Consider the following 14,058-nt stretch of genomic DNA (forward strand, 5'->3'; position numbering starts at 1 on the left):
TGCACTGCTCATGACCTAACATATTACATCACACATGACATGTGCTATCACATCATTGATAACATTACTGTACATTTTAAATTACCTAAATTATGACAACATTAAAAACACTGTGCATGGTGGGGATGTGCCCACCACCCAATATTTAAAAATAAATACATATGGTTTGCCTCCGAGCTGTGGTCCACCTGGGGGTCATTTATTGATAAAAAAAAGATACAGGGGTAATTTTAAATTTTTACTGCGATCGAAGGGAGAACCACAGTATAGTGCAACATTTTTAGGGCTCGCCTGCTAATGCGCTTGCGCATTGCTGGCGAGAGATATTGGGGCTTAACCAGAGCTTAACTATCGGGCGATTTCATGCAGTGCCCGTAAAAAGCGCGTGCACATCAAAGCCATCTGCTTTCCTCCCACAGCTTCCCCCAGCATGCGCTCTGCCCTCAGGCATTTCTCCTCCCCTAATTATTCACAGCCGGCCGGTCGTACTTTCACTTTTTACGGCCGCCAGGCCGTGTCTCGTTCTTTCACGGATTCCATACACATCGTTCAAGATTACAGCGAACGTTTCCCAGTGCCCTAAACAGAACGAATCCTGACTGCCACTTTTTCACAACTTTGAGGAATGTGCTAATGTTGCTGGCATAGCTGACATAATCACACTTACAGGCCGTGTCTCGTTCTTTCACGGATTCCATACACATCCTTCAAGATTATAGCGAACGTTTCCCAGAGCCCTAAACAGAATGAATCAAGACTGCCACTTTTTCACAACTTTGAGGAATGTGCATGTTGCTGGCATAGCTGACATAATCACACTTATAGTGCCATTGCGCTCTTCCTTCGTGTAGTCTTCTATTTCCCTTCAGCTCCGGATTAATTATGCAGACCATGTCAGTGACTACACCAGATTCTATTCTGCTTTTCATATACTAAATATATCGGTATATAGAATGATGTTAAATCTACAAATTGAAAAAATGCATAAATATTTCTCTGTGCTAAAGCATCCTGTTACGTTGAAATTGTTCTCTTTCTGCAAAATTCTCACTCTATCTTTCTGGTCTACCTCTGTCTCTGCTCTCCTCCCCCTGTTCGCCTCCCTGTCGTCTGTCCTCTGTCTCTGCATCTCCCGCTCTCTCTCTGCTGCCCTCTGTCCTTGCAATCCTCCATCCCTCTCGCTGCCCCTGCTGCTGTTTCCCTTTCTCTGCATCTCGCCTGCTCTCTGGCTGTCTCCAGTAACGTGACCCGGTCTCTCTCTCTGCCACACTTAGGCTGCTCTCTGACTGTCTTCAGTGACCTCTCTCTGTCACTGCTCGCCCCTCTCTCAGCCGCCCTCTGTCTGTCTAGGCTGCTCTCTGACTGTCTCCAGTGGCCTCTACTGTCTCTGGTCACCCCTCCTCACCATCACACACCCTCACATCCACACACCCTCACATCCACTCACCCTCACACCCTCACCCTCACCCACCTTCACACCCTCACCCACCCTCACACCCCACTCACCCTCACCCCCTCATCCACTCACCCTCACACCCCTCTCACCCCCTCACCCTCACACACCCTTACCCTCACCCCCTCACCCTGACACACACCCTCACCCTCACACCCCTTACCCTCACACCCCTCACAACCCCTCACCCTCACCCACCCTCACACCTCCTCACCATCACATACCCTCACATCCTCTCACCCTCACACACCCTCACTCACCCTCACCCACCCTCACACCCCCTCACCCTCACACACCCTCACTCACCCTCACACCCTCACCCCCCTCACAACCCTCTCACCCTCACCCACCCTAACCCTCACACCCCCTCACCCTCACACACCCTTACCCTCACCCTCAGTCACCCTCACCCTCACACCCCCTCACCCTCACCCCCCTCACCCTCACCCCCTCTCACTCACCCTCACACACCCTCACTCACCCTCACATACCTTCACACCCCCTCACACACCTTCACACCCCCTTACACACCCACTCACCCTCACCCTCACACCCCTCACCTTCACACCCCTCACACTCCTCACCCTCACCCTCACACCCTCACTTACCCTCACTCACCCTCACGACCCTCTCACCCTCACACACCCTCACCCTCACACCCCCTAACCCTCACACACCCTCACTCACCCTCACACACCCTCACCAGCATAGCATAACAAAACCTAGCATAGCAGAGCAAAACATAGCATAGCATAACAAAACAAAACAGAGCATAGGATAGCAAAACAAAACCTAGCACAAAAAAACAAGAAATAGCATAGCAAAACACAACAAAGCATAGCATAGCATAACAAAACACAATAAAACATAGCATAAAAACATAACAAAGCATAGCAAAACAAAACATAGCATAACAATACACAACAAAACATATAAGATAAAACATAGCATAACAAAACAAAGCATTGCATAACAAAACATAGCAAAACACAAAGCATAGTATAACAAAACACAGCATACATAACAAAACATAGCATAACAAAGCATATCAAAACATAACATAACTTAGCATAACAAAACACAACAAAACATAGCATAGCATAACAAAACACAACATAGCATAACATAGCATAACAAAGCATAGCATAGCAAAACAAAGCATAGCATAATAAAACACAACAAAACATTGCATAGCATAACAAAACAGTATAGCATAACAAAGCATAGCATAGCAAAACACAACAAAACTTAGCATAACATAACATAGCATAGCATAACAAAACAAAGCATAGGATAGCAAAACTAAACATAGCATAGCATTAAAAACAAAGCATAAGATAGCAAAACAAACCATAGCATAGCATAACATAACATAACAAAACATAGCATAACAAAACACAACAACACATAGCATAACAAAACATAGCCAAACACAACAAAACATAGCATAGCTTAACAAAACACAACATAGCATAGCATAACAAAACAAAGCTTAGAATAGCATAACAAAACATAGCATAACATAGCATAGCATAACAAAACATAGCATAACAAAACATAGCATAGCAAAACAAAGCATAGCATAATAAAACACAACAAAACATTGCATAGCATAACAAAACATAGCATAGCATAACAAAGCATAGCATAGCAAAACACAATACCACTCAGTGCCACATAATTATATGCTACATAATTACACTGCACTCAATGCAACATACTCTCCAAATACCACTCAGTGCCACATAATTACACACCACATAATTACACTCTACTGAATGCAACACACTCCACACAATACCACTCAGTGCTACATAATTACACTGCACTGAATGCAACATACACTCCAAATACCACTCAGTGCCACATAATTACACTCTACTGAATGCAAGACCCACTCCACACAATTTTTCAATAACAAAAAGAGAGAGTGAGGGAAGTTAACAAGTATTTATGTGAGATGGGAACTCCTGGTCCCCCAGATAAATTACAAAAAACAATAGAGGAGTATCCCCACGAAGGCAGAGAAGAAATTCTCAGGACCTAGGCTGAAGTGCTCTAGTCATCACAATATGCCCCAACCTGTTCTCGGATAATGCATATCCTTGTAGAAGACCCCTCACTCACCAACCTAGTTGGTGACATGCTTCATCATCGGGGTCCCACCCCATAGGCCGAGTGCCCATAGGGTGTGCTACGACACCTGACTACAGTGGAGCTGGTTAGTATTTTCTTTTATGTGTGCATAAGGATCAAAACAGTGAGTTAAAAAAGGGCCAAAACTACTCACTACAAGTATTTATTCTTGAGTGCTTGAACCCTTATTAAAAACTGTGTGGCACCTATGCCTAATTAGGTAGACTTTGGTGTCAAAAGTAGTGTTTTAAAAATAGCTAAGTGTGCTATGTGAGGTGTGATATTTACAATGCTATTGATTAAAAAGGTCTACATGTTTCAACCATTGTATATATTCATTGGTTTTCGTCAGGACCGTGTTATTGAACTGGGTGGTCCACACACGCTAAGGCGCGTCCTACCCTAGTCCAAGTTAGAGTACACAAATTGCGAACTCGTGTAAAATAATGCGATTTTCTTTTTGAGAAAAACGCGTTGTTGCGGCACTACCGCTTCATGGGCACCAGCGTTTCCAAGACGGCAAGAGTCCGTCTCTTGCAGCTTCTGATCATCAGGCGGAAAAACCTACTTGGTTCCTGCTGGAGGTGCCCCGAGGAATCCACACAATACCACTCAGTGCCACATAATTACACACCACATAATTACACTCTACTGAATACAACACACTCCACACAATACCACTCAGTGCCACACAAGCCACACAATTACACTCTACTGAATACAACATACTCCTCATAATACCACTCAGTGCCGCATAATTACATGCAACATAATTACACTCTACTCAATGCAACATACACTCCAAATACCACTCAGTGCCACATAGTTACACGCCACATAATGACACTGCACTCAATGCAACATACACTCCACACAATCACTCAGTGCCACATAATTATATGCTACATAATTACACTGCACTCAACGCAACATACACTCCAAATACCACTCAATGCCACATAATTACACGCCACATAATTACAGTGCACTCAATGCAACATGCAATCCAAATACCACTCAGTGCCACATAATTACACGCCACATAATTACACTGCACTCAATGCAACATACACTCCAAATACCACTCAGTGCCACATAATTACACGCCACGTAATTACACTGCACTCCATGCAACATACACTCCAAATACCACTCAGTGCCACATAGTTATATGCCACATAATTACACTGCACTCAATGCAACATACACTCCAAATACCACTCAGTGCTACATAATTACACACCACATAATTACACTCGACTGAATGCAACACACTCCACACAATACCACTCAGTGCCACATAATTACAAGCCACACAATTAAACTCTACTGAATACAACATACACTCCTCATAATACCACTCAGTGCCACATAATTAAACGCAACATAATTACACTCTACTCAATGCAACATACACTCCAAATACCACTCAGTTCCACATAGTTACACGCCACATTATTACACTGCACTCAATGCAATATACACTCCAAATACAACTCAGTGCCACATAATTACACACCACATAATTACACTTGACTGAATGCAACACACTCCACAAAATACCACTCAGTGCCACATAATTACATGCCACACAATTATACTCTACTGAATACAACATACACTCCTCATAATACCACTCAGTGCCACAAAATTACACGCAACATAATTACACTCTACTCAATGCAACAAACACTCCAAATACCACTCAGTTCCACATAGTTACACGCCACAATATTACACTGCACTCAATGCAACATACACTCCAAATACCACTCAGTGCCACATAATTACATTGCACTCAATGTAACATACACTCCAAATACCACTCAGTGCCACATAATTACATGCCACATAATTACACTCTACTGAATGCAACACACACTCCACACAATACCACTCAGTGCCACATAATTATATGCTACATAATTACACTGCACTCAATGCAACATACACTCCAAATACCACTCAGTGCCACATAATTACATTGCACTCAATGTAACATACACTCCAAATACCACTCAGTGCCACATAATTACATGCCACATAATTACACTCTACTGAATGCAACACACACTCCACACAATACCACTCAGTGCCACATAGTTACATGCCACATAATTACACTGCACTCAATGCAACATACACGCCAAACAATACCACTCAGTGCCACATAATTACACGCCACACAATTACACTCTACTGAATACAACATACACTCACACAATTCCAGTCAGTGCCACATTATTATATGCTACATAATTACACTGCGCTCAACGCAACATACACTCTAAATACCACTCAGTGCCACATAATTACACGCCACATAATTACACTGCACTCAATGCAACATACACTGCAAATACCACTCAGTGCCACATAATTATATGCTACATCTTTACACTGCGCTCAACGCAACATACACTCCAAATACCACTCAGTGCCACATAATTACACGCCACATAATTACTCTATCGCCCTCACTCTATCTGTCTATCGCCCTCACTCTATCTATCACCCTCACTCTGTCTATCACCCTCACTCTATCGCCCTCACTCTATCTATTGCCCTCACTCTATCTATCGCCCTCACTCTGTCTATGTATCTATCGCCCTCACTCTATCGCCCTCACTCTCTCTATCTGTCTATCGCCCTCACTCTATCGCCATCATTCTATCTATCGATCGCCCTCCCTCTATCTATCTCCCTCACTCTATCTATCGCCTCACTCTATCTATCGCACTCACTCTATCTATCGCACTCACTCTATCTATCTATTGCATCACCACAGCATCACTCAGCACCACCACAGCATCACTCAGGGGCACCAAAACATCACTATGCGCTACCACAGCATCACTCGTCGCCACCAATCTGTGCAACCATTCAACAACTGGTTCAAATATGTTCTTTCAATGTTTCAAGCTTTATTACAAATGGCGCAAAAAAATGTTAATATTTCACTTCTGTTCTTGGATTTTCGTCACAATAAAATACACTGAACATAATCTTCACAAAAGTTATTTACAAAAGTTTAAGCTATTGCCATTATAAATTACAATAACTTTTATTTAAGTATTACTTATTTTTTTTAAATAAAAGCCATTGTTATTTGTAATATCAATACATCTAAGTCACGTAAATACAACACCTATTGCATTACAAATGCTATAGGTGTCACATTTGCGAAATTCATAGCTATTGGCATTGTAAATGACAAAGCTATTAATTTTGCTATTTTCAAAACCAACACATAAATAAAAAAATTATCATTTACAATACCAATAGCTCAAACTTTCCTAATGCGAGACCTATTGCATTGCAAATGCTTGTTTATTTAACTTTTGCCCCCTCTTTCCCCACAAGGGCTAGGAGCCATGGATTTGTATGATGCCACCTTATATATATTTTTTTTACGTTTTTCAGGACAGGGAACTAAGTTTCCGAGTCTTGTATTGGCTGCCACAACATTTCTTATCATGTTGCATCATCCAATCACAAAGCTCGCTCTCGCGGCACCCTAACTCCCATGGAAGCAAGGTGGCCAAAGGGGGAAAAAAAAGCCCCCTCAGCCAATCAGACGGCTCTATTTTTTTAAGTTGTGTGATTGAAGGAGTCTCACGAGAGCTCCGCGAACCCAACTGTCCAGATATATGTGAAAATTCTTAGAAAAATGTTCAAAAAACCTATTTACTATGGAAAGGTAGTTCCTTCTCTACACTGGGGAATATACATCTAGAGATATATATACAAACCCATACAAAGTTGATTCAAATATTTTAAGCAAATATGTGTGTGTGTGTGTGTGTATATGAATATATATATATATATATATATATATATACATATATATATATATATACATATATATATATATATATATATATATATATATATATATATATATATATATATATATACTTACATCTATACTACTATTATAAAGAGAGAACACAAACCTTTTGGCAAGGTAAACTCGGGAACCACAGCGCCAATCCACATACCCAATACATTGTTGTAACCCTCAGGGTGTGCAGATGGACATAGGCTATAGAAAATAAAAACAAAAACGTAAATTTAAAAATATAACTTTAAAAAAAAAGTAGTGCCCTGAAAGTAGCGCCGGCCGCGACGCTGACGGCCACGACGTAGCGCTGGCCGCAACGTACGTGATGACGAGGAGGAGAGGCGGTGAAGTGAGGATCTTGGGGAGGAGCGGCGGCTCAGGTAAGGCTCTGGGACACTGGACGGGAGGGAGCCGGTGCGGGAGGTTGGCCCGGAACAACTGCGGTAAGGCTCAGGGTCTGGAGGCAGCATTTCAGGCTTGTGTGCACTCGCGCCCCGGCCCCCGCCCGCCACGACATTGTCCGGGACACAGACAATGTCATGGCGGGCAGGGGCCGGGGCGGGAGTGCACGCAAGCCTGAAATGCTGCCCCCTTCTGCCCAAGGCAACGCTGGGGCGGGCTGCTAGTACATATATATATGTATATATATACATACATACATACATACATACATATGTACATACATACATATATATATATATATTAAGTTGTCTGATGAGCTCCATGACTCTACTCCTCTGGATTTGTTTTGTTTAGTACATATACACACACATATACAACACCTATGTAGGTGGCCCTGACAGTGTTATCTGAGGCGCAATGTGTGCCCCAAGTAAAATTCACTTCTAGGGATCCCACTGACAGCATTTCACATGGGGTGTCGGGAAGGATTAGGCCGTGCCGAGGCCTAATCTGTGCCCTGCTGACATCCCTAAACCTGCCTGATCCTCTCAGCATGGATCAGGCCGGGCCCTCTGCCCGGACAGCTGCTGCCCCACAGCCGCTGCCCCCTGCACACCTCCAGCACCCCCGGAGACAGGGCCCTCTGCCCCACAGCCGCTGCTCCCTGCACACCTCCAGCACCCCCGGAGACAGGGCCCCCTGCACACCTCCAGCTCCCCCGGCCGGACGAGCCTCCCCATGGACGGCGCCAGTGACCTGGAAGACCCCCGCGAGGGGCTGCTGCAGGACGAGGACTCCTCCGAGGACAACCACCCTGGCGACGAGGATAACGACCCTGGCGACGAGGATAACGACCCTGGCGTCGAGGATAACGACCCTGGCGTCGAGGATAACGACCCTGGCGTCGAGGACAACCACCCTGGCGACGAGGAGGGCGCGGAGGACGAGGACAGCTTCGTCCGTCTGTCCCGGTGCACCCAGAGCCCGGGGGCGGTGCCCTGGGGGCAGCGCAGCGCCAGGATGAGGCTCGTCTACCTGGCGGACCGCGCCTTCCTCGGCTTCTTGGCGCTCTTCCTGCTCGTCCTAGCGCTGGAGATCCTGTACAAGGCGGCCTACCTGCTGCCCTGGCGCGCCCTCTGCGAGGCCCTGGAGAGATGGATGCTGGCCCAAGAGAAGGACGAGGAGGCGCTGGAGCTGTGAGGCCGAGGCAGGCAAGTGGAGACAGAGGAGGAGAGAGGAAGAAACTGAGGAGGAGAGAGGAAGACAGACAGGGAGGGAAGACAGGGGTCAGGGAGAAGAGAGGAAGAAACTGAGGAGGAGAGAGGAAGACAGGGATCAGGGAGAAGGGAGGAAGAAACAGAGGAGGAGAGAGGAAGAGAGACAGGGAGGGAAGCCAGGGGTCAGGGGAAAGAAACAGGCAGGAAACAGAGGAGTAGGAAAGAGTAAGACGGACAGGGAAGCCAGGGGTCAGGGGAGAAGAGAGGAAAGAAACAGACAGGAAAGAATAAGACAGGGAGGGAAGACAGGGGCAGGGGAGAAGAGGGGAAAGAAACAGAGGGGAAGGAAGAGTAAGACAGACAGGAGACAGGAGTCAGGGGAAAGAAACATGCAGAAACAGAGGGGTAGGAAAGAGTAAAACAGAGATGGTAAGACAGGGGTCAGGGAAGAAGAGGGGAAAGAAACAGAGGAGTAGGAAAGAGTAAGACCGAGAGCGAAGAAAGGGGGTCCGGGGAGAACAGGCAGGAAACAGAGGAGGAGGAGAGAGAAAGACAGGAGAGAGTAAGATAAGGAGGGGAGACCGGGGTCAGGGGAGAAGAGGGGAAGAAACGGGCAGGAAACAGAGCAGATGGGGAGCCCGCGGATTTTAGGAGAAAAGAACCAGGCCGGTAAGAGGAGGAGAGAAACAGAAGTAGGAGAGGGCAAGACAGACAAGCCGAGAAGATAGAAGTTCGCAGGAGAAAAGGATAAATGAGACAGACAAGCAAAATAGGAGAAACAGACGAGTAGGCGAGGGTAAGACAGGCAGACAGGAGAGGGGGAGACAGCAGTTCGCAGGAGAAAAGCGAAAATGAGAGGCAAGGAAAGAGAAGCGAAATAGAGGAATAGGGGAGAGGAGGAAGACAGCGGTTCTGTGGAGGAGAGCGAAAAGAGACAGGCAAGTGAAGTGAAAGAGGAGGAGGGGGGGGTGAGAGGCAAAGGGGGAGACCGCGGATCATAGAAGGTGGAAAATGAGACAGGCAAGCGAAGAGAAGAGAAATAGAGGGGTGGGCGGAGGTAAGACCGGCAGACAGAGAAGAAGAGGAGGAAAGAGCGGTTCGATGGAGAAGAGGGTCGCACAAGTAAACGATGTGAGGGGGAACACTGCTGGCACGGGTTGATAGTCAGAGAGATAGAGAGGTGTCAGGCCCTGTCCCTCCCCTCTCCTGGTGAAGCCTAGGTTGAAGGGGTCTGGAGAGTGGGCCTGTCCCTGTGGCCCATGTGGCGCCAGCAGTAAACACTGGTAGTTCAGCTTCCACGGGCAGGTCCCCTCTGGCCTTTCATTCCCCGCTGCTTGATGGGCGCACAGCCCGCCGTGTGTCCTCACAGCCCGCCGCGTGTCCTCACAGCCCGCCGCGTGTCCTCACAGCCCGCCGCGTGTCCTCACAGCCGCCGTGTGTCTCACAGCCTGCCCCGTGTCTCACAGCCCGCCGTGTATCCTCACAGCCCGCCGTGTGTCCTCACAGCCCGCCGTGTGTCTCACAGCCCACCGTGTGTCTCACAGCCCGCCGTGTGTCCTCACAGCCCGCCGTGTGTCTCACAGCCCGCCGCGTGTCCTCACAGCCCGCCGCGTGTCCTCACAGCCCGCCGTGTGTCTCACAGCCTGCCCCGTGTCTCACAGCCCGCCGTGTGTCCTCACAGCCCGCCGTGTGTCCTCACAGCCCGCCGTGTGTCTCACAGCCCACCGTGTGTCTCACAGCCCGCCGTGTGTCCTCACAGCCCGCCGTGTGTCTCACAGCCCGCCGCGTGTCCTCACAGCCCGCCGCGTGTCCTCACAGCCCGCCGTGTGTCTCACAGCCTGCCCCGTGTCTCACAGCCCGCCGTGTGTCCTCACAGCCCGCCGCGTGTCCTCACAGCCCGCCGCGTGTCCTCACAGCCGCCGTGTGTCTCACAGCCTGCCCCGTGTCTCACAGCCCGCCGTGTATCCTCACAGCCCGCTGTGTGTCCTCACAGCCCGCCGTGTGTCCTCACAGCCCGCCGTGTGTCTCACAGCCCACAGTGTGTCTCACAGCCCGCCGTGTGTCTCACAGCCCGCCGTGTGTCCTCACAGCCCGCCATGTGTCTCACAGCCCGCCGCGTGTCCTCACAGCCGCCGTGTGTCTCACAGCCCGCCGCGTGTCCTCACAGCCCGCCGCGTGTCCTCACAGCCCGCCGTGTGTCTCACAGCCTGCCCCGTGTCTCACAGCCCGCCGTGTGTCCTCACAGCCCGCCGTGTGTCCTCACAGCCCGCCGTGTGTCTCACAGCCCACGGTGTGTCTCACAGCCCGCCGTGTGTCCTCACAGCCCGCCGTGTGTCTCACAGCCCGCCGTGTGTCCTCACAGCCTGCCCCGTGTCTCACAGCCCGCCGTGTGTCCTCACAGCCCGCCATGTGTCTCACAGCCCACCGTGTGTCTCACAGCCCGCCGTGTGTCCTCACAGCCCGCCGCGTGTCCTCACAGCCGCCGTGTGTCTCACAGCCCGCCGTGTGTCCTCACAGCCTGCCTTGTGTCCTCACAGCCCGCCGTGTGTCTCACAGCCCGCCGTGTGTCCTCACAGCCCGCCGTGTGTCTCACAGCCCGCCGTGTGTCCTCACAGCCCGCCTTGTGTCTCACAGCCCGCCGTGTGTCCTCACAGCCTGCCCCGTGTCTCACAGCCCGCCGTGTGTCTCACAGCCCGCCGTGTGCCTCACAGCCCGCCGCGTGTCTCACAGCCCGCCGCGTGTCTCACAGCCCGCCGTGTGTCCTCACAGCCTGCCGTGTGTCTCACAGCCCGCCGTGTGTCCTCACAGCCCGCCGTGTGTCCTCACAGCCGCCGTGTGTCCTCACAGCCCGCCGTGTGTCCTCACAGCCCGCCTTGTGTCCTCACAGCCCGCCTTGTGTCCTCACAGCAGCTCGGGCTGGCACCCCTGGGGTGGGTCTCACGGCCGCAGTGTCTACTCACAGCCCGCCGCGTGTCTCACAGCCGCCTTGTGTCCTTACAGCCCGCCGTGTGTCCTCACAGCCTGCCGTGTGTCCTCACAGCCCGCCGCGTGTCTCACAGCCCGCCGCGTGTCTCACAGCCCGCCGCGTGTCTCACAGCCGCCGTGTGTCCTTACAGCCCGCCGTGTGTCCTCACAGCCCGCCGCGTGTCTCACAGCCTGCCGCGTGTCTCACGGCCGCCGTGTGTCCTCACAGCCTGCCGCGTGTCCTCACAGCCCGCCGCGTGTCTCACAGCCCGCCGTGTGACCTCACAGCCCGCCGTGTGTCCTCACAGCAGCTCGGGCTGGCACCCCTGGGGTGGGTCTCACAGCCGCCGTGTGTCCTCACAGCCCGCCGCGTGTCTCACAGCCGCCGTGTGTCCTTACAGCCCGCCGTGTGTCCTCACAGCCTGCCGCGTGTCCCACAGCCCGCCGCGTGTCTGACAGCCCGCCGCGTGTCTCACAGCCGCCGTGTGTCCTTACAGCCCGCCGTGTGTCCTCACAGCCCGCCGCGTGTCTCACAGCCTGCCGCGTGTCTCACGGCCGCCGTGTGTCCTCACAGCCTGCCGCGTGTCCTCACAGCCCGCCGCGTGTCTCACAGCCCGCCGTGTGTCCTCACAGCCCGCCGTGTGTCCTCACAGCCCGCCGTGCGTCCTCACAGCAGCTCGGACTGGCACCCCTGGGGTGGGTCTCACGGCCGCCGTGTGTCCTCACAGCCCGCCGCGTGTCTCACAGCCGCCGTGTGTCCTTACAGCCCGCCGTGTGTCCTCACAGCCTGCCGTGTGTCCTCACAGCCCGCCGCGTGTCTCACAGCCCGCCACGTGTCTCACAGCCGCCGTGTGTCCTTACAGCCCGCCGTGTGTCCTCACAGCCCGCCACGTGTCTCACAGCCTGCCGCTTGTCTCACGGCCGCCGTGTGTCCCCACAGCCTGCCGCGTGTCCTCACAGCCCGCCGCGTGTCTCACAGCCCGCCGTGTGTCCTCACAGCCCGCCGTGAGTCCTCACAGCCCGCCGTGTGTCCTCACAGCAGCTCGGGCTGGCACCCCTGGGGTGGGTCTCACGTCCCCGCCACTGATGGGAGTCTGACTCCTCTGTGAGAAGCTGCTCTTGATTCACGGAGGGTATTTGTATAAGAAACTTTATTGCGCGATTAAAAAAACCTTTGCAAGTTACAAAATATTAAAATGTACGTGTTAAAAGAAAGTGTAAGTTCAAGTCCTTGTAGTAAAAAGTACCCCCCCCCCACCCCCCTTTTTTTGTCCTCGAGTAGACTAGCCTGGGTGTCCAGCCCCTTTAGACTCTAACTGGTTGGCCTTTTCTGGGTAACTGCAGGGAGGACTTGCCAGATTATTATTCTGATGAAGGATCACATTCTTGGGTCCCCTCCCCTAGTTTCTTTACAGCTCGATCCATAAACCTTACTAAGGCACAGTTTAATTTGGTGTTCTGTGGGTCAAAGCAGGCCAGAACTGCGGCTCTGCATGATCTGACCTCGTTGGTGTTCCAGCGTTTCCTTAAGAGGGACCGTCTTTCCTTCAACAGTTTTGGACAAAGGCATGGGATATGTATTATGTCTTCCTTATGGTTTCCACAAAGTCGACAGTATTCCTGGCCGTGATCTCTTTTCCATTTAGGCAGGTGACTCCCATTCTCAATTTTAAAAAACTTAATTTGGTGCGTGCGGTAAATGGTAGGGTTAGATACCTCTGAGGCGTCAGCTGGACGTATGATAGCAGGGTCATCCAGCCGTGGCTTCTTTTTGCTAGACGTGCCTTGTCTTCCAGTGAGGAGAGTTTTTTTTACACTTATTTTTGCTAGCCTTTTAAATTCATTGTGGCTTACGTGAAGGTTCCAAACTTCATTCAAGCCTAAAGTTTTTAGACCTCTTTTCCAATATTCATGCTCTGCACGCCATAGTTTCATGCAACAGTCCACGCTCAAGCAGAAATCAACCAAGCCTTTTTTGACTATTACATTGAAGTGTACAGAGCCACAAGACAGACAGAGCCACTGATAGTGGACCAATTTTT

The 14,058-nt window shown here is 50.2% G+C and overlaps 1 protein-coding gene across 1 annotated transcript; it reads left to right on the plus strand.

The window, feature by feature from the left end:
- Positions 1–8,573: 8,573 nt before the first annotated feature.
- SMIM40 (small integral membrane protein 40) lies at positions 8,574–9,041 on the plus strand. The gene is made up of 2 exons (XM_086919906.1): positions 8,574–8,662; positions 8,756–9,041. Exons 1-2 carry the CDS (start codon positions 8,574–8,576, stop codon positions 9,033–9,035), a joined length of 369 nt encoding a protein of 122 aa, XP_086776032.1. The 3' UTR covers positions 9,036–9,041.
- Positions 9,042–14,058: the final 5,017 nt, after the last annotated feature.

Source organism: Lissotriton vulgaris, chromosome 5, assembly GCF_964263255.1.
Source record: "Lissotriton vulgaris chromosome 5, aLisVul1.2, whole genome shotgun sequence".
Classification (NCBI taxonomy): Eukaryota; Metazoa; Chordata; class Amphibia; order Caudata; family Salamandridae; genus Lissotriton; species Lissotriton vulgaris.